Source organism: Stenella coeruleoalba, assembly GCF_951394435.1.
Source record: "Stenella coeruleoalba genome assembly, chromosome: X".
NCBI lineage: Eukaryota > Metazoa > Chordata > Mammalia > Artiodactyla > Delphinidae > Stenella > Stenella coeruleoalba.
In genome coordinates this window covers 7,882,524-7,902,321 of record NC_137152.1, presented here as the reverse complement: position 1 = coordinate 7,902,321, position 19,798 = coordinate 7,882,524, and the positions used below count along the sequence as shown (strand labels likewise).

At 45.3% G+C, this 19,798-nt stretch overlaps 1 protein-coding gene across 5 annotated transcripts in view; it reads left to right on the top strand.

Annotated features, from left to right (window-relative positions):
• The window catches only part of MID1 (midline 1), a 654,655-nt gene extending 637,628 nt beyond the window's left edge, over positions 1-17,027 (top strand). For all 5 annotated transcript variants that reach the window (XM_079911574.1, XM_079911575.1, XM_079911571.1 and 2 more), the window contains 3 exons: positions 1,910-2,071; positions 5,314-5,521; positions 13,019-17,027. In XM_079911574.1, the coding sequence (XP_079767700.1) occupies positions 1,910-2,071; positions 5,314-5,521; positions 13,019-13,367 (719 nt within the window). In that variant the 3' untranslated portion in view covers positions 13,368-17,027. The remainder of the gene's footprint in view (positions 1-1,909; positions 2,072-5,313; positions 5,522-13,018) is intronic.
• Positions 17,028-19,798: the final 2,771 nt, after the last annotated feature.

The window sequence follows — 19,798 nt, the reverse complement described above, 5'->3', positions numbered from 1 at the left end:
AACAAGCACGCCACACTCAACCCCTTCTGTGAGTCTCACGTCATTTCCTTGCTTTACGGTGGCTCTGTCAACTCTTGCAGTCCTCCTGGTTTAAATGTTTACAGATGGAAGTGAAAAGAGGTGAGAGAAAATTCACAGGATTTTTCATGTATATGACTATATATACGTGTGCTTATTTTAAGACTCACTGATGTGCACCTGCAAATACTGTGCACCCAAGATACAAATCGTAGGAGGTGAATTTTCACAATTAACAAAATATTTTCACGTTCATCTCAACTGTGAGACTACCGTGAACAATGTTGACCTGAAAAGTCGGAGATGGCATTTAGTAGGATTCAGAAACAGCTGTCATGGGGCCGTGAACATCTTGAAATGCTGTGCAGGTATTTGTGGGTTAGTAGGGATATGCGTTTGTGAGTTTCTTTCTACAGAAATGTTTTATTAGAGTCTCAAAGAGGTAAGAGCAAAGAAAGATGAAGGGACGTGCTTCTTGGGCGTATGGTTAAGGTGTAAATTGCCTCAAAAGAACTAACCCTTTGACTTGCAAATCCCCTGAAAGGGAAGGAGGGGAGGCAAGTTGAGCGCCCCTCAGGAAGTGGAGGGGCCCAAGCCCTCTGCCGAGAGTTGGTGAAGGAAATTCACCAGAGTCCGGAAACGCCACGACAGCCCGGTCACCAGGGGGCTGGGAAAAGGTTCGATTAGCGTGGAGATTGGTGGGCGGAGAGGAGAGTCGGGCCCAGTACCAAAGAAATGCTTTCAGCGTCAGCCAGCTGAAAAACAAGACGGCTTCCTCTTTCCTACATGTTCTTCCAAAGCCTCCTACATCCGCAGCCTGCCCCTCAGACCACATCCTGCAGGATGCAGCCGGGGTGCAGCCCTGCTCTTTGGAACCAGCCATGCTAGGGATGCAGCTGGTCACAATCCCTACTGATGCTTTGCTCAGAGCCACCCTGGGCCCTGAGCTGCCCTCAGGTGCTGCCACTCCAGGGTTCTCTTAGGGACACATGTCCTGACTCACTGAAGTACGACCAGGAGAGTATACTGGGTCACAAACAACCCCGATGAGCGTTCTCTTTGGTCCCGTCAGAAGTTGCCCTGGTGCTGGCCGGTCTCTGCTGGCCTCACTCCCAACTCGGCTGGGCAGTCGATGAGAGGAGCAGATTATCGGGCACGTCCTCCCTGTAGCAGTGGCACGAGGGGGCAACAAACCCTCAAGGCCTTGTAATGCCTCCTCTGGCCACTGGCACGTTACCGTTTCAGCCTCATTCTAGTGGCCAAAGCAGGTCACGTGGCCAAATCCAAAGCTACGAGGTAAGAGAATTATACCCCGTGTCTTTAGAAGGAGCAACTGCAAAGTCACCTAGACGTGGATCCAGGGCAGGGTGAAGAAGGAGAGGCAAGAAATGCAACCTACTACATCTGCGTTAGTGAAGTCAGTTTCTCATACGTGACCCGGGTCTCTCCCTCACCTCCTGTGAGTCTCAAAATGGATGAGATCAAACACTGAACGGTCATCATCGTGAGAACTGGGGGAGGGATCCGTGGTTACTTGCTTGCTTTTCGTCCCACGGCACCTAGTAACACGTCATGCACCTAGACGGTGCTTAAGATCCTGGACGGAACAACCCTCGCTGCTCCTAGCCGCACTGAACGGCATTTGCAATATAATCACCTTAGTCGGTCTTTCCGCTTAGAGCACACAGCAGGAACATATACTAATAACTACAGGTTGCCCTCCTAGTTATAGGCAGGAGACGGAGCCCTTGAGATGACTGGTGGCCTCCCTGAGAAGTGACAGAGCTCTCCACTTGCGGTTCAAATAACCGAAAACCCTGCGACCTTAACATTATGCAGATCTACCCCATGCTTGCACCAAAGAACCCATCACGTCTGCTTGGCTTTGCAGGTCTGTGTAACTCGGCCGATAGCTGGATGATCGTGCCCAACATCAAGCAGAACCACTACACCGTCCACGGTCTGCAGAGCGGCACCAAGTACATCTTCATCGTCAAGGCCATCAACCAGGCGGGCAGCCGCAGCAGCGAGCCTGGGAAGCTGAAGACAAACAGTACGTGCCGCCAGCTCAGCAGAGCTGTCGTGTCTCATCTGCTCTCCTTTCAGCTGCCTCTAGCGCCCCTTCTTTTCCTTTTCTCGGTCGCGGGTATCGCTGACAGCCTCAGAAAGCAAGCAAAGAGCCAGTGTGCGATCGTGGGTTTTGCATCAGATTCCTCTCGGTTCCAAGCCTGACGCAGAGTCGGGGCGCTGTAACTGGCAGACAGTATTCTTTTCCATAGCGGAATAGCAAATTACTAACTCTTTCTTCAGGAATTCTCTTACTCCAGATAGCTGTCCAGGCCCGTGGTTCGCACTCAGAGGTGATTCTGGTCCCCCGAGGGACACTGAGCCACGTCTGGAGTCATTTTTGGTTGTCACAGCTGGGATGGATGTTACTGGTGTCTAGTGGTTAGAGGCCAGGGATGACGGGAAACGTCCCACAATCCTCAGGATGGCCCCTACAACACAGGGCGAGCCAGGCGGTACGTGCGTCTTGTAACACTGTCATCTCCCCCCTCTCTGCCCACCTGTGTTTTATTTTATGCTCATCTTTCTTTACATCTTTCTGAGCTAGAAATATTATGCTGTACAATATGGTATTTCTTTGCATAAGACCTCCCAAGAGAAAGTCACTTGGAGCGTGTCAATGTCGCAGCGCATTCTAGGGTTGCCAGCCAACAGCAACTACTTTTTAAGAGGAACCCTCATTTAAGCCAGATCCTTGATTTCAGTAGTCAAGTAACTTTATCCCAGGTATACGTGTTTAAGATACATAACTCTTAAACATAAGCTAATTTCTCCTCTCCGTGTTTCTGCTGGTAAAGAAGAAAACGTCCTCAGAGAGTAACTAAGCAAAAAAAATGAATATATACCTATACTGAGGTTAATTCTATAGAGTAGATCTAAGAGACATCTTGTTTGTAATTCACCGGTTTTACCAAACATAATGGATTCATTTCATATAGACAGGTAATGTCATCTTCTATGTCTAGACATGCAATCATTGACCAGATGTTATTAACTTACGTACAAGAGGTCGGTAAACTTTTTCTGTAATGTGCCAGATAGTAACTATTTGGGGCTGTGCAGGTCAGATGGTCTTGGTCACAGGTATTCAACTCTGTCGTGCTTCGTCAAAACTTTATTGACACAGGCAGTGGGCTGAATCTGGCCTGCGGGCTATAGTTTGTTAAACTCTTAGGTGTACAAGTCCTACAGTGCATTGAATTGTTTAGCCAAGTCAATGATTAATTTGTTCCCTGCGCTCATTTTGCCCTCATCAAAGCGAAAGCCTTGAACCTAGACAGAGTAGGTCATAGTTTCCTTGAGAAACACATCCGAGGCGCAAGTGGAATTTGTTCCGAGAAGGCAGGGGGTTGGGCCTGACATCAGACGGCATGACCCCGCTCCATGCATGTGTCGGTGAAGCCGGGAGCTGAAGCAAACACGATGTAGTTCACCGTTAGAAGGCCAGTCTGTTCGGTGGCTGTAACGTTCTGGTCTTCCTCACTGGAAGAAGGGCAAGCAGAACACGGCCTTCATGGTCAATGATGGGTGCGCGCCTTTACGGAACGCCTTCCTAATCCGCCCATTAGGGTCCAATGATTTTTACGCACGTTCTATCTTCCACCTTTTTTTTTTCCTTTTTTTCCAATTTTATTGAAGTACAGTTGATTTACAATGTTGGGTTAATTTCTGCCGTACAGCAAAGCGATTCAGTTACATATACATTCTTTTTCATGTCCTTTTCTGTTATGGTTTATCACACCATAAGCCAAACTATCTTCAGACTCTTCTTGTCTTAGTTCATACTTTATCCCTCATAGTTGCTGGTGTGATCATTCCCGAGGACGGTTGTTTTTTTTTTTTTTTTTTTAAACAAGCCAAGGTAAAATTGAAACTACACGTGGAATCCAGCTTTGAGAATACCCACTGCCTGCTGGGCACTTGAGGATTTTCTCAGCTCCCCTTTAAGCTCTCCTCTGATATGAACAGAAATCTAAAAGGGGTCAGCAAAGTACAGCCCGTGGGCCAGATTCAGCTGCCTGTTTTTGTAAAGAAACCTTTACTGGCGCGGAGCCACGCCCATCTGTTTACCTATGTCTCTGGCTGTCTCCGTGCGAGGACAGTAGTGTTCAATAGCCCCAGAAGAAAACACATGGCCAACGTAGCTGAAAGTATTTCCTATCTGGCCTCTTGCAGAAAAAGTGTGCTGGTCCCCGAGCTAAAAGAAAGGATTTTAGAAGTGCTGATGTCATGTCTGTATCCAAGCAGCGACTAGAAATCCTTTGGCCCACCTGCATGCGATGTCACACACACTGCTCCAGGCTCGCTGCCTCAGTTTCTCAGCCACCGTGTATTGCCACAGTCAGATTTACCAGACTTTTTCCTGTGATTGTCTGAGACCCGTGCACTGCGCGGAAGCAGCCTCCCAGCTGCCAGTGGCTGTGGAGTTTGAACATCATGGTGTTTGCATCACGTTGTACATCATTTCCTGCCTTTTAAGTGCCTTGTACCGACGTCGTGTTGAATGACAGGGTGGCCTCCACACCAATGGTGAATTCTCAAAGAAGTAACAGTTAACAACAAGATGTTCAGGTGCGATTCTCCCAAGATTTTATAATGGTTCAATTTTCAAAACACAAATGTGAAAGAGAGAGGACCTTCTTATATATACAAATGAACTCACGAGGCAAAACCCAGGTGTCACCATCACGCTGTTTGCCTGATCTTGTGGGCTGAAAAACAGACAACTTTATAGTCACTATAAGCTCGTGAGAGGATTGCTTTAATTTGGAATAATCTCAAAGTAATATAAGCCTGTAGATTATTCTGTACGTGAAAACCTGCAGTCTTGACTTGTTTGGTTCCTGGTCTGCAGTCTATTGAGCGTGAACCCATTTTAAGCTGGTTGAACATGGGAACGGTTGAAAATGAAGCCTTCATTTTCTCCTCCCTTCCCGGATGCTGTTCAGCCAGTATGTACCTGTGCCGCGGGTGTACAGCTGGGATTCCCCCAGGATAGCTTACACCACATGTTCTGGTGGATCCTCGCCCGAGCTGTTGTCGAATCGTGAGCGTAGCACCCCTGCATCCGCATCTTAGAACTGACTGACTGCGAGCCCATGATGGCAGGGACGTGCTTGTTACCATTTTCCGGTACTTTTTAAAGCTGATTCTGAAAATACGTTCATGCTCGTGTTAAAATCAACAGTTCTTTTCATCTTCCGCTTTCTGTTTTGTAACCGTTTCCAGGCCAGCCATTTAAACTGGACCCCAAATCTGCACATCGCAAGCTAAAGGTGTCCCACGATAACTTGACAGTAGAACGTGATGAGTCATCCTCCAAAAAGAGCCACACGCCTGAACGCTTCACCAGCCAAGGCAGCTATGGCGTAGCTGGAAACGTGTTCATTGACAGTGGCCGGCATTACTGGGAAGTGGTCATAAGCGGCAGCACATGGTAGGCAATTTTATCTAAATATATTCTTTCCCGTTCTCCTCCATCCCAGATTATTACAAGGTATTGAACATAGCTCCCTGCGCCACACAGCAGGACCTTGTCCCCCATCTCTTTGACACATAGTAGTTTGTGTCTGCTAATCCCAAACTCTTCATTTATCCCTCTCCCCTTTCCACTTCGGTAACCGAAAGTTTGTTTTCTACGTCTGTGAGTCTGTTTCTGTTTTGTCAATAAATTCTTTTCTATCATATTTTAGATTCCATACATAAGTGATATCAAATGATATTTGTCTTTGTTTGACTTGCTTCACTTTAGTATGATAATCTCTAGGTCTGTCCGTGTTGCTGCAAATGGCATTATTTCATTCTTTTTGATGGCTGAGTGGTATTCTGGTGTGTGTGGATACACACACACACACCGCATCTGCTTTATCCATTCATCTGTTGATGGATGTTGTCCTACAACTATAAAAAGGCACATCTTATTCTGGACTTTGTCAGAGCATCAACACATACCAGGGTCCATCTTGAATAATGATATGCAGAAAATCTTGATCAGTCAGCTGTTGCTACAGTAATGCTGCATAACAAACACCCCAAAATTCAGTGACTTCAACCAACAATAATTTACTATTGCTCACCGACACCCACATCTGTGGGTTAGCTGCTCAAGGCTAATCTTAACTGGGCCTTGCTTTAAGCTGGAGGTTGGATCTAGGTCTGTTCTATGGGTTTCTTCATCCTCTTTGGACATGTGGGCTACCCGGGCCACGTCCTTCTCAAGGAGCCCAAGAGCGCAAGCCCAACTCTGCAAGCACATTTCAAAGCACTGCTTGCATCATGTCTGCTAACTTCTTATTGGCCAAAGCCAGTCACGTGGCCAAGCCCAAGGCTAGTGGTGCAGGGAAGTATATTTTCTTCACGTGGAGTTGAGAGGAGGGAGTGGAAATATACCAAGCAATCATCTAGTCTACCATTCGGCCAATAAGAAAAAGTACTCGTTTTAACGCCATCCATTTTTTATTTACAGCAAGAATTGAGCCCTGGTCCCAGGGAGAGCTAGCTAGTATGCTAACACTGCTCTCTCATGCCTTAAAGCATGGGTCAGCTGACTACAGCCCTTGGGCCAAACCCAGCCCACTGTCTGTTTTTGTAAATAAACTATTTATGGGAACACAGCCAGGCTCGTCCTTTTCCACAGTGTCTATGGCTGCCTTTGAGCCACACAGCAGAGTTGAGGAAGTAGAACAGAATCCTGTGGTCCATGGAGCCAAAATGATTAGCTCTCTGGCCCTTTACAGAGTGAGTTCTCCAATTCCTACTCTAAACTCCTGCTCTTCATCACTTAAACTAATTTCTGTCGCCTTGTACGTTTTGTGATTCTAGACTGGGCCCATCAGTACAAATAGCTGAGAGCTATTTGGGGGCTGGGGGTGAAGCAGTGATCCTTGGCCAGGACTCATTTCAGAGGGCCCCTCAGATCCAGCCCAGTGCTTTGAGCCCACTGAGTTCTCTGAGCCTAAGGGGTGGAGGGCAGGGCAGTCTACGTGGGAATTACTTAACCCTACCAAGTTCACCTTACAAAGCTGACCTTGCCTATTCCACAGCCATAAACTGCACCTCTCACCCTGGCCATCTGTCTCACAGATGCCCACTTAACGAGCTCCCTTTCTGAGCAATTATGGTTTTTATTTAGCCAGCCCTTATCTAGCACAGCTATGTGCCAGGCACTGGTCTAAGCATTTTACGAATGGTCACTCATTTATTCATCCTAACAGCCCCACAAAGGTAGGTGCTAATATCCCATTTTACAGACGAGATGACCGAGGCCCAGGGGCACAAAGCTCATAGTGACAGAGTTGGGGAGTCTGTAATCAGGGTACAAGCTGTTAACCAAGGGTCCACAAACGTTGTCTGTAAAGGGCCAGAGAGCCAGCATCTCTAGGTTTGCAGGCCAGATGATTTTTATCTCAACTGCTCACCTCTACTGTGGTGGTGGGAAAGCAGCCATAGACCACACATCCATGCATGGGTGTGGCTGGGTGCCAATACAACTTCATTTATGAAAACAAGCAGAGGGCCATATTTGGCCCAGGGGTTGTAGTTTGCTAACCCCCGCTCTGAACCACCATGCTGTATTTTTGAAACATTATAATTACGCTTTAGGCAGGAGGCATAATCCTCCCAGACTTCAGACAATACTTCTACAAAGCTACAGTCATCAAAACAGCATGGTATTGGCACAAAAACAGACATATGGATCAATGGAACAGAATAGAGAACCCCAAAATTAACCCACACACCTACGGTCAATTAATCTTCGACAAAGGAGGCAAGAATATACAACGGGAAAAAGGCAGTCTCTTCAGCAAGTGGTGTTGGCAAAGTTGGACAGCCACATGTAAATCGATGATGAAGTTCGAACACACCCTCTCACCATACACAAAAATAAACTCAGACATAAGGCATGACACCCTAAAACTCCTAGAAGAGAACATAGGCAAAACGTTCTCTGACACAAATCGTACCAATGGTTTCTTAGGTCAATCTACCAAAGCAATAGGAATCCAAAGCAGTAGAAATAAAAGCAAAAATAAACAAATGGGACCTAATCCAACTTACAAGCTTTTGCACAGCAAAGGAAACCATAAACAAAACAAAAAGATGACCTACGGATGGGGAGAAAATATTCGCAAATGATGCGACCGACAAGGGCTTAATTTTCAAAATATACAAACAGCTCATACAACTCAACAACAAAAAAAACACACAACCCAATCAAAAAATGGGCAAAAGACCTAAACAGACTTTTCCCAAAGAAGACATGCAGACGGCCAAGAGGCACATGAAAAGATGCTCAACATCGCTAATTATTAGAGAAACGCAAATCAAAACTACAATGAGGTACCACCTCACACCGGTCAGACTGGCCATCATCAAAAAGTCTACAAATAACAAATCGTGGAGAGGGTGTGGAGAAAAGGCAACCCTCCTACACCATGGGTGGGAATGTAAACTGGTGCAGCCACTATGGAGAACAGTACGGAAGTTCCTCCAAGAACTAAAAATAGAATTACCATATGATCCAGCAATCCCACTCCTGGGCATACACCCAGACAAAACTCTAATTCGAAAAGATACACGCACCCCTGTGTTCACAACAGCACTACTTACAACAGCCAAGACATGGAAGCAGCCTAAATGTACATGGACAGAGGAATGGATAAAGAAGATGTGGTACCTATATACAATGGAATATTACTCAGCCATAAAAAAGAACGAAATAACGCCATTTGCAGCAACATGGTTGGACCTCGAGATGAACATACTAAGTGAAGTAAGTCAGAAAAAGAAAGACAAATACCATGTGATATCACTTATATGTGGAATCTAAAATATGACACAAATGAAACTCTCTAAGAAGCAGAAACAGACTCACGTAGAGAACAGACTTGTGGTTGCCAAGTAGGGGCGGGGTAGGGATGGATTGGGAGTTTGGGACTAGCAGATGCAAACCAATACATATAGAATGGATAAACAACAAGGTCCTACTGTAGAGCACAATGAACTGTATTCACTCTCCTGTAATAATTAGTCATAAAAAAGAACGAAATAATGCCATTTGCAGCAACATGGATGGACCTAGAGATTATCATAATAACTGAAGCAAGTCAAACAAAGACAAATATCATATGATATCACTCATATGTGGAATCTTAAAAAAATGATACAAATGAACTTACAAAACAGAAATAGAGTCACAGATGTAGAAAACAAACTTATGGATACGGGGTGGGGGGAGGAAAAGACTGGGATTGACAGATACGCACTACTATATAAAACAGATAACTAGTAAGGACCTGCTGTACAGCACAGGGAACTCTACTCAATACTCTGTAATGACCTATATGGGAAAAGAATCTAAAAAAGAGTGGATATATGTATATGTGTAACTGATTCACTTTGCTGTACACCTGAAACTAACACAACACTGTAAATCAGCTATGCCTCAAGGAAAATTTTAAAAATATGTATCCTGTAATAAACCATAAAGGAAATGAAAAAAAATACGCTTTAGGGCTAACTGTGGTGTACTTAACGACTGATAGTTTAATCTGTGCCTAAAAGAAAAAAACTGCCTAACTTGAAGATGATGAGTGTTATAGCAGTGTTACTTTTGAGATCAGGATACTAAAACACTTCTTATTTATTAAAAAAAACCCAAAAAAAACAAACTTTCAATTCAAATCTTTGCAGACAGTGCAGTGTGTCTAAGTCCTTTCCAGTGTCGGTACAAGTCGTGCAAAATCCAATAAGTCAAATCATAAACTTGGGTGTCTTATTTCTCCCAACAACGGTCCCTATATTAGCCAAGCAAGTAGGTTTCTTTTCTCTTGCCACCCACACGGTTCTCTTTGCCCAGAACATTTCTGTTCCAACATCCCGCTGGAGGGTGGAGGACAAATCCTTCCCCCACTCTGGGCCAGACTGGCATTTATAGTTTGTAGCTGCACTGGGACAAGATAAAAGCCCAAAGGAAAATACAGTGAATTTTTGCAGGTGCAAAAGAGCAAATATTTCCAGTTAATTAACGGGCTCTGTTAAGCTGGGATGGAATCCAGTGTCTAAATAATTACAATCCCATTAATAATTACTTATGATAAATGATACCTGATCGTTATGATCTCATTGCCATTGATGAATGGTGTGGGGAATTCCACCAGACCACTTCACTTATACAAACATAGATTAGCACTACCTTGAAAACACCAGATGTCAAAACCAACTCAGGAGGAGGGGAAAAGGTTCTCAAATTAATCGCCAGGCTTTCGGACCTTTACAAACTTGTGTCCGTTGCAGAAAATTCTCAGAAAGTAGTTGAACATTTCCTGGGAGGAAAGGGTGACGCTTACAATCAAATGCCTGTAATACCTTGATTTGCAACAGCTAATGACACAGATATTTTCTCGTGACATATAGTCCTGACTTGAAATTAACATGTACGTTATGATCCGTGCCCTGGGGCATGTTAACACTGCCGAGAAACATAATTCTTACACTTTCTGAATTCTCCGAGTCTCGCTGCGCACCTTAATGGAACACTGCCTTCTGCCTGCACCTTTCAAGCTCGGTGGAAAGATGTACATAGTTTTACAGATTAACGATAATATAATGGGGGTTTCCTTTGCTTAATGGATTCTACACGGAGTTATTTTCTTACTCTAAGGCTGTTAACGTGCTCTTGGTGTTTCAGGAAATGGTGCTAATGTGGGTTCACGCAAAGATTACTGGGCCCCGGGTTAAGCGAGTCTGGACTTTGCCCCTTTTTTTTTTTTTTTTTTTTTTTGCGGTACGTGGGCCTCTCACTGCTGTGGCCTCTCCCGTTGCGGAGCACAGGCTCCGGACGCGCAGGCTCAGCGGCCGTGGCTCACGGGCCCAGCCGCTCCACGGCACGTGGGATCCTCCCGGACCGGGGCACAAACCCACGTCCCCTGCGTCGGCAGGCGGACTCTCAACCACTGCGCCACCGGGGCCCCTCATTTTAACCTCTTGGTTTCCCCCTTGCTACATGAAGTCAGTCATACCTGCCACAGCTGCTTCGTAGGGGGTTCAGTTAAGGTTCATATGGAAAAGAAACGTCAAAGTTCTTTAACAAAAAATGAAAACAGTGTGTAGCAACAAGAAGGAACCAGTACAGACATGCAGCTCTGTTGTGATGCAAAGGCAAGTGCTACATTATCTGAAAAGGGAAATGGCAGCTGTTAGGGTTCTGAGAACAACAGAAGTCATTCTAGGTACACCAAGGAGGAAGAGAGCCAGAGGCTTCCAGGGGCCCTGGAAGGGCTGGGAGCGCAGGTCAGGGAGCCCACTGCCCCAGTCCATGAAGCTGGAAAGCTACCCACAGCCCAGAGACAACTTTTGCCTGGAAGCTTCCACAGACCTCACCTCTGCTGTCTACTGTCTGGAAAACAGTGTTTCCCCTCCTGTTAGAACTTCTGGATCTTGTGCAAGGGTGTCAGTGGCTGAATCTGAAGCAGACTCTTATTGGAAGGAGGACTCTGGGAAATGCAGCCCCAGGATTGTCCCTGAGATGCAGAGCAGGATTGACGAGGGAAGAGAAGAGGCCGGTTTGACGGCACACAGGCTGGTACCCTGGGCTGAACAGATGACCAAGTCCATCCTCTTTTAATTCAGTCATGGTGTGTTCTCTTATTGTACTTTACATCCAGCATGTGGATGTAAGAATTTCGAAAGAATGTCTCTTTTTTTAATCAAAGACCCATGAAGTTTTTCTCTCTGCAGTGGGTAAGGTACCATATGTCAATATCCAGCTAGACTAGTTTCTCCTGTAAGAATGGAACTCTGAATGACTCACTATTTATTGAGAATGATGGGGTTTGCTTATCTCAATAACTATGAAATACTACAAATATTAGGGAGGCAAACTTCAGCAGGGTGAAAACAGATTCAGCAGCTTAGAACACTGTAGAAAGAATCCTTAACTTTTTTTTTTTGAGCAGTGAGGACATTTAGAATAAGGAGAATACCCACCTTCTCAGAGACAGTCAGATTTTTTAAAAGTATAGTAGGAAATAAAACCAAAGGGGCTCTTCTGGTGAGGAAAGGCATTAGAGGGTGTTATGTAAGTTTGTGGCCTTTTGAATCATTCTACGTTCAAAGTCTGATTCTGGTAGTTATTAGTCGTGTGTCACTGGGCAAAACTAATAACAATTAGTGGATATTATATGCCAGGCCTTGTGCCTGGGGTTGGTACACGTATTCTTTCCTGAACTCCTCAAAATAACCCTGAGACACAGTGACGGTCCCTGTGTTACAGATGAGAAAACTGAGGCTGGGAGATGACAAAGAACTTATCCCCCTAAATGAAAATCATTCTCCATGCTTGCCTTTTGCAATCATGGAAAATGACAGACAAGGCGTCAGGTGAAAAATTCAAAGAAGGTCAAAAGGAGAAGTCTAGAGTTGTGCTGTCCAATTTGGGAGCTCTTTAAATAGTTTCATTTCATTAAAATTGAATAAATTTCCAGTTCAGTTCCTCACTCACACCAGCCACAGTTCAAGTGCCCAATAGCCACGTTGCAGCTCGTGGCTACCATACTGAACAGAGCAGAACATGTCCATCATTGCAGAAAGTTCTACGGGACGGCACTGGTCTAGAGAATTCGTCGCGTGGGTCTTCATGAACGTAAAAAAAAAAAAAAAAAAGACAGCAAAACCCAAAGTTCCAATTCTCTTGTAACGTCTGAACTGAAAACGGGAATGTGGGGCAATACAGTGGCCCCTTTCGGCCCACTCTATGTTCGGAAGGGAAAAAGATGAGGAACGTGGGTCCAGGGTTCATGCCAGCTTTCACTGAAGAATGAACAGGGATGACAAGAGGATCCCGTTTTCCTGACCCCTGAGGACCGCAGAGAGGATTTCACGCGTGTGTGCAACATGGCTCATGGTTTTTGTCGTTGCTGTTTTGTGTCTGCAGGTATGCCATTGGCCTCGCTTACAAATCAGCCCCGAAGCATGAGTGGATCGGCAAGAACTCTGCCTCATGGGCGCTGTGCCGCTGCCACAACACCTGGGTGGCGAGACACAACAGCAAGGAGACCCCCATCGAGCCAGCCCCCCACCTCCGGCGCGTCGGCATCCTGCTGGATTACGATAACGGCTCCATCGCGTTCTACGACGCCTTGAACTCCATCCACCTCTACACTTTCGACATCACATTCTCGCAGCCTGTGTGCCCCACCTTCACTGTGTGGAACAAATGTCTGACCATCATAACCGGCCTTCCCATCCCAGACCACCTAGACTGCACCGAGCAGCTGCCGTGAGCACGTGGCGGCGCGGAGCCGTCTTCCGGGGAATGAAAAGGGTGGTGGCCACCATTTCGGGGACACAGAAGACAGAGGCTTCCAGAATGTGATTAAATCTCACCAAAAAGTATCCAGAAATCAGCTAAGATAGGACTCCAAACGGGCGATTCCTCCCTTTCACTGTGTTTTGTATCAAGTACAGGCTTTAATAATTTCTTCCCCTTTTTTTTTGTATTTACAGGAAAATTTATAGATTATTTATAAAAGGAACATAACCAGGATTACAACTCTTAGGAATTCTCTGGTTTTGCACATTAGGAGGCCCGTAAGTGTACCAGCTCTTGACCACCTTTATTTCAGCACAGTGTCTGGGCTCAAGAAAAACGTTTTGTGTGCTTATCTACCCTTCTCACATCCTATGTCCTACGGATCCCATGGGAGGTCCTGTCACCCCAACACTGCATAACAGTATGCAACTATTTTCAAAATAAAAAATAGTTTTGAATCTAGTAGGGAAGTAAACAGGCTTTCTTACTCTGGTTTATCTTGAAGTGTTCTAACTGCGATGTCAGAAAAATTTATTGGGTCGTGTAGGATGGAGAGAGGAAGAGGGAGAATGGAAAGACGACTCGGGAGCTTGGAATCTGCCATAGTGAAATCTGTAATTACCCTCCGATGGCTGGTGGGATCATGCTGGAAAGAAAGGTTCTGAAACCTTTGGCCACGTATTGCCCTGTTTTTCCCAGGATTAAGGATGCTGGGAGAACATGAAGAATGAGATTGCAGTTGAAAAAAGTCGCCTTGAGTCCTACTGATTATTCAAAAATTCAGGCTGATTTGCGTTTCCTCGGAAGTGGGATTCTGTGACGTGATAGAAATCTATTTCCTTTTAATAGTTTCTTTAGGCCTGTGAAATTTCTTCACTATGTTTAATAGCTGTCCCGTGTCCCCCCGCCCCCGAATAAGTTTTGTCTCTGGGGCTGAGGAAATAAACATTTTCTGTCACAAATGGCAACACCACTTTGGATCGATTTTGCTCTCCAGGACATCAACACGTGGTCCCAGCTGCCACTACCACATCCAACTGTAAGTCACCCGAAAAACACTTAATATATATGAGTTGGTAATGACAAGGGACATTGCATAAAGTACTGTTCTCCAGTATACGTGCCTCAAAAGTTATTATAAACAGACTTTTATTAAACACATCTTGAAAGATGTAGAAGTCCCTCTATATTCTAGTGTAGTTTACCATAGAGTTGTAAGAAAAAGCAAAAAAAAAAATCAAACTCACTGTTCGCACTCCGGAACCTGCTAGTAGAACCTGGCAACGCCGTGTCAGATGGGATGCTTGGGTGCTGACCTGACACGTTGGAGCGGTCCGTGAATTAAGACTTTTTTAAGCCGTCCTTGGACTTGGGCCAGGAATCTGGCATTGGTTCTACCTTGACGAAGGGCGTGACATCTATCAACCATTTCATTTGCTAAAATATTTATCTGGGCTACGGGGTTGGCCGTTTTGACTGAACAGACTGGGGGATTTAGACACTGTTTTTACTGATTTTGTTTTTGAGCAAATCAACCAACTGTTTCTTTGAAATTCGTCCATAGACCCACTGTTTCAGCATCGTGTTATGTGATGACGAGTCTGGACTTCACGGGTGGCTTGCCCGGTGCTCCGGCCTCTCCACTGGCAGGTGCTCCTTTTTCTTAACAGATAGATTCTATATATTTACTATATTATTTATACCCAGATGAATATTTTGTTAGCGACTTAGGACAATTTCACATCTAAAAGATGGACGCCTCAATGGAAAAAAAACACTAATCATTCTCTGGAAACTTAACGGGATTTTTTTCTTCTTACGATATAAAAACAGTGCATTGGCCTTGCCTGAATAAACCAAAAGGGTTGGCTTAGTGATTTTTACGTACTTTTTTGGTAGCTGAATAATGGATATTTTCATGCACTTTGTACACTAACAGGTTTTAAATAAAAGGGTCTAAAACTCAGCTTCTGAGGTTCTTAAAATCATGGTCTCCAGGTACAATACATGCTCCAGTTTGCCTTATGATGTTAATCTAAAGCATTTACGAGGACAGTGTTTCCATGAATTATAATGCTTTTCAATATGAAGAAGTTACTACTCCAGCTTTCACTGAAAGCCATTTAGGTTGTGTTCTGGTTATTTTTATATGGACAAGAGGGATTGTGTATCATTTTGTTGTGGAAGTCTCACTCTTTGCTAACTTAAGAACATTGTGGATAACAGCAATGACTATTTCCATGTTGTCATATTTACAGGAAAATATGTATATGATGAAAGGCCACAGTGTTTACTTTCATTACTGTAACGATGTAGAAAGATTTCCATGTGGATTTTCTTTGAAAGCCAGAAAAATATACGCTATAAACATTTGCTGCAGTACAATTCTTTAAACGGATTGGGGGCGCGGCCTTTTGTTTCTGAGGTTCTTACTTCACAGGAGGCACCGCGATATAGGGGAGAAAGAGCTGGCAATGCCAATTACGTTAATACACAAAAGTGATGCAGCGGCAACCAAGGCTACCAGGTCCGACGTCACGGGTGTGTGAACAGTGCTGGGACCATCTTGAAGTGCTTAATAATGTTTGGACAAGGGGGCCTGCATTTTCATTTTGCTCTGGGCCTTGCAAATTATGTAGCCAGTCCTCATAACAGAACTCAGAAACATGGTACCTCTGTCTTTTCTGCTGGATACAAATGAAGAACCCTGGATCCCATGTCACAAGTGTCTGGCCATAAATTCAAGTAGGAATCTAGATGGATGAAGATGAGAGTGGGCTTGGGTGAAGATTTTCTTTCCAGCTTTCAAAGAAAATGACTTCAAAAACTGACTGCCCATAGTGATGAGAGCTTCTACTGGAGAAGAGGCAAAGGCCTGAGGACAAAGGCATTTTATCATGGTACTGAGAGCTAGAGACTTCCTGAGGAACCGAACCAGCGCCCCCCAGTGGACGCGGCATTCCATTTCGGCTCCGGGCACAGATGCAGGGCCTGCAGAGAGACCCACATGTCTGGGAGCATACACGTGCTTTCGGTGTTGGGAACCTGATGATCCGGTTTAAAAAGGATACAGAGACGGTAATGGGGGCGGGAGAATGTTTCTAAAATAGCGCTTCTGAACCAAGGGGCGATATGGTAATGCCTGGAGTCGTCTTTGGTTGGCCCAACTTGGGGGAAGTGCTACTGGCATCTAGTGGGTGGAGACCAGGGCTGCTGCTTCAGAGGCTGTGCTACGCTTTGTAGGATGCTACGACAAAGAATTATCCGGCCCAAAATATCAGTTGTGCCGCAGATGACAAACTCTTATTTTGGTTTGGTTTTTAAAATCAGAGCCCTCACAATTTTTTTTTTTTTATTTTTTTTTTACTTTTCCTGTAATTGATTCAATGCCTGGTATATCAGAAAGAAAAGAAAGGGGACACCAAAACCTTCACTGCAGTGGCTCCTTCCCTTTAAAAAAAATATTTACAAAATTGCTTGAAAAATCTGAAAAGCAATCCCAAGCCTGTGTAGATAGAAATCCACTGACAAGTGTCACAAAGATTTGGATGTGATTTGCTTAGCTGGGAAATGAAAGGTCTCTGTATGCCGCCTCTTGCACCCGAACGAATTCAATCCCTGGTACTTGAGTCACGCTGCCAGGCCCTCAGCCCAGACTCTCCATTGCTGTTGCTTTCTGGTTGAAAATAAAATCATTTTTGTGGTTCCCATGCCCTCTGTCTCTGCCTGTCTCTGTTGCCTTTTTTGCCAGTGTGTGTGTTCACATTCACGATTTCCACAAATACTGATTCAACTTCTGCTAATTTTTATACTCCTTCGCAACATATCCATTTTCTTTTATGCTTGAAACTTTCCTGCCTCCACCAATCCGGCCTCTAATCAAAATACAGTTACTTTACAAGACACAAAATAGTCCCCGGAGAATGTAAAGACGCAGTAAGAGAAAACCTGTACAGGAGCGGAGACTGGAAGAAGAACGGCTTGGTTCCAGTCTTCCGGATGGGGCGGAGAGGAAGACAAGCACGATTTGAGCAGACGGGTGGTGGTCTTTACAGCATGGTCTGGGACCATCCCAGCAGTTGGTCCATAAATCTATCGCCAGCCCCCTCCCCAGGCTAATAGGACTTGACTTTCATTAGAGGTGTGAGCCTTTCTGACCTAAGTCAGCGCTCTGCAGACTGCGGTCATGGGTCTGCGGCGTGAGTGGCACCTGCACGCTTGTTACACGTGCCAGCTCTCTGGCACGTGTAACCCCAGACCTACTGGGCAGAATCTGCGGGGCTGGGACCCAGCGATCAGAGTTCCAACCAGCCCTCCGGGGGATTCTGATAGTAGCGGACAGTGTGTGAAACGCCGCTCTAGAGGGCGTTCTCCAGGCTCGATCCCATATAGACACGCACTTATAGCCTGAAGTGTCTTTTCAAGGTCATGTGCTCTAGACGCAGCACGATGTAACGCAGTGACTCTTAACCTGGCTGAGCAGGAAAATCTCTTTTTTCTTTTTTTTTTTAAACAAATGCCAATTTCTGGATCCCGTCCTGAAAGATGGGATGAGAAGGTCCAGAGTGTGGCCCAGCACCCCGTGCTTTTGTTTGAAGTGATTCTCAAGTGCGGCCAGGATTGGCAGCCAATGCTACCTAGCAGCACAGGTCTCGGCCCCTTTTCTGTCAAGGTCAGAGAGGGACTGTTCTAGGGTTTGCAGGCCATACTGTCTGACAACTACTCAGCTCTGCAGCTGGAAAGTGAAAGCAGCCAGGGAGGATGTGTAAACGAATGGGTGTGGCTCTGTTCCAATAAAACTTTATTTACAAAAACAAGCACGGGGCACATTTGTCCCACACTGTGATTGGCCACAGCAGATACAGTACTGGACCAGCGGCCTGAAACCTCCAGTGCATTGTCTAACTATCCCTCACTCGCTGGGGACTCAGCCATGTCCCCTCATGGCTCTGGGCCTCTGAGCTCACAAGTCCTTTCCAACACTGAATTACATCAATTCTGCAATCACAGAACTCATGGAGAATCCGTTACCGAGTGCTTAAGACAGGGCTACAGGGCTATTAAAAGATTCTTTCGTTCAACAGAGTAGGGTGTGCCTGTTCTAATGATTCGCTTTACCTCCTTCATAATTTTGACTTAGATCAGCCCTTTTCACAAGTCACAGGTGTAAAATATATTCCCTTTAGTAAGAGTTGAGAAGTACATTTAGTTTGAACTTTTGAAACAGACGCTGCTGTAATTAATCACTTTTCAAAGTCAACCTGAAGGGCATGTCACACACTCCAGAGAGTAGCCCCCATTCCCCTCTTTTACAAATTATTATTTTGTAAATTAGAGAAGCAAAATAGGTTGAAGAAGAGAGCTGCTTGTGATTATAATAGGAGCATAAAAAGAGACATGTGGAACTTGCAAGATCCCTTTCCCTGTGGGATGTACTTTCAAGAATGTAAAATAAAAATGGGGTCAAGGGCTTATGGAAGAACCTCTCTTGTCGTTGTCCTGTCTTAATATGGGTGATTTATGGAAAGGAATTCAGGTCTCCCTCTGAATCTTTTTCAGCCATGATTATAAAGGCACGATTAAATAGGAAGCATGGCAATTAACAAGCAAATGTGTCATGGCCAAAAACCAATTACCAATTAAGGAGAGACAGAAAAATGATTTCATGAACATTGGTTCTTTAGCATGGTCTATTTATCCTCAAAGCTCAATTTTTTTTTTTTTTTTTTTTTTTTTTTTTTTTGCGGTACGCGGGCCTCTCACTGTTGCGGCCTCTCCCGTTGCAGAGCACAGGCTCCAGACGTGCAGGCTCAGCGGCCATGGCTCACGGGCCCAGCCGCTCCGCGGCATGTGGGATCTCCCCGGACCAGGGCACGAACCTGTGTCCCCTGCATCGGCAGGCAGACTCTCAACCACTGCGCCACCAGGGAAACCCCCAAAGCTCAATTTTTGATGATGGTCATTAAAGGTTGTTTAGTAAAATATTTCAGGTAATAAAGCTTATCTCACCCCTTCCCCAGTCTATTCTCCCTTCAGCTTCGGCGCCCTCTCTCCCGCCTCTTTTCCGTCAAGCTTCGCAAAGGGCAGTTCAGATGTTCTGCTTCCGTTTCCTCGCTTCTCATCATACCTCCCCACTCACTCGCATCAGGCATTCAGTGTCTTCCATCTACCAAACAGTGTTCAGTGATGTCAGCAATGTCATCTGCATCCACACGTATTCCCATGAATGTCTGGCCTCATCTCGGCACACAGCAGCTTTTGAGATGTTAACCCACTTCGGTTCTTTTTTAATCCCTCCCTAGACAACGCCATCCACACCGTCTTCTCCTTCGCCACTCTGGGCAGATGCCTCCCAAATCTCTATCTCCAGCTCTCATTTCCCTGCTGAGCTCAGCCCCATAT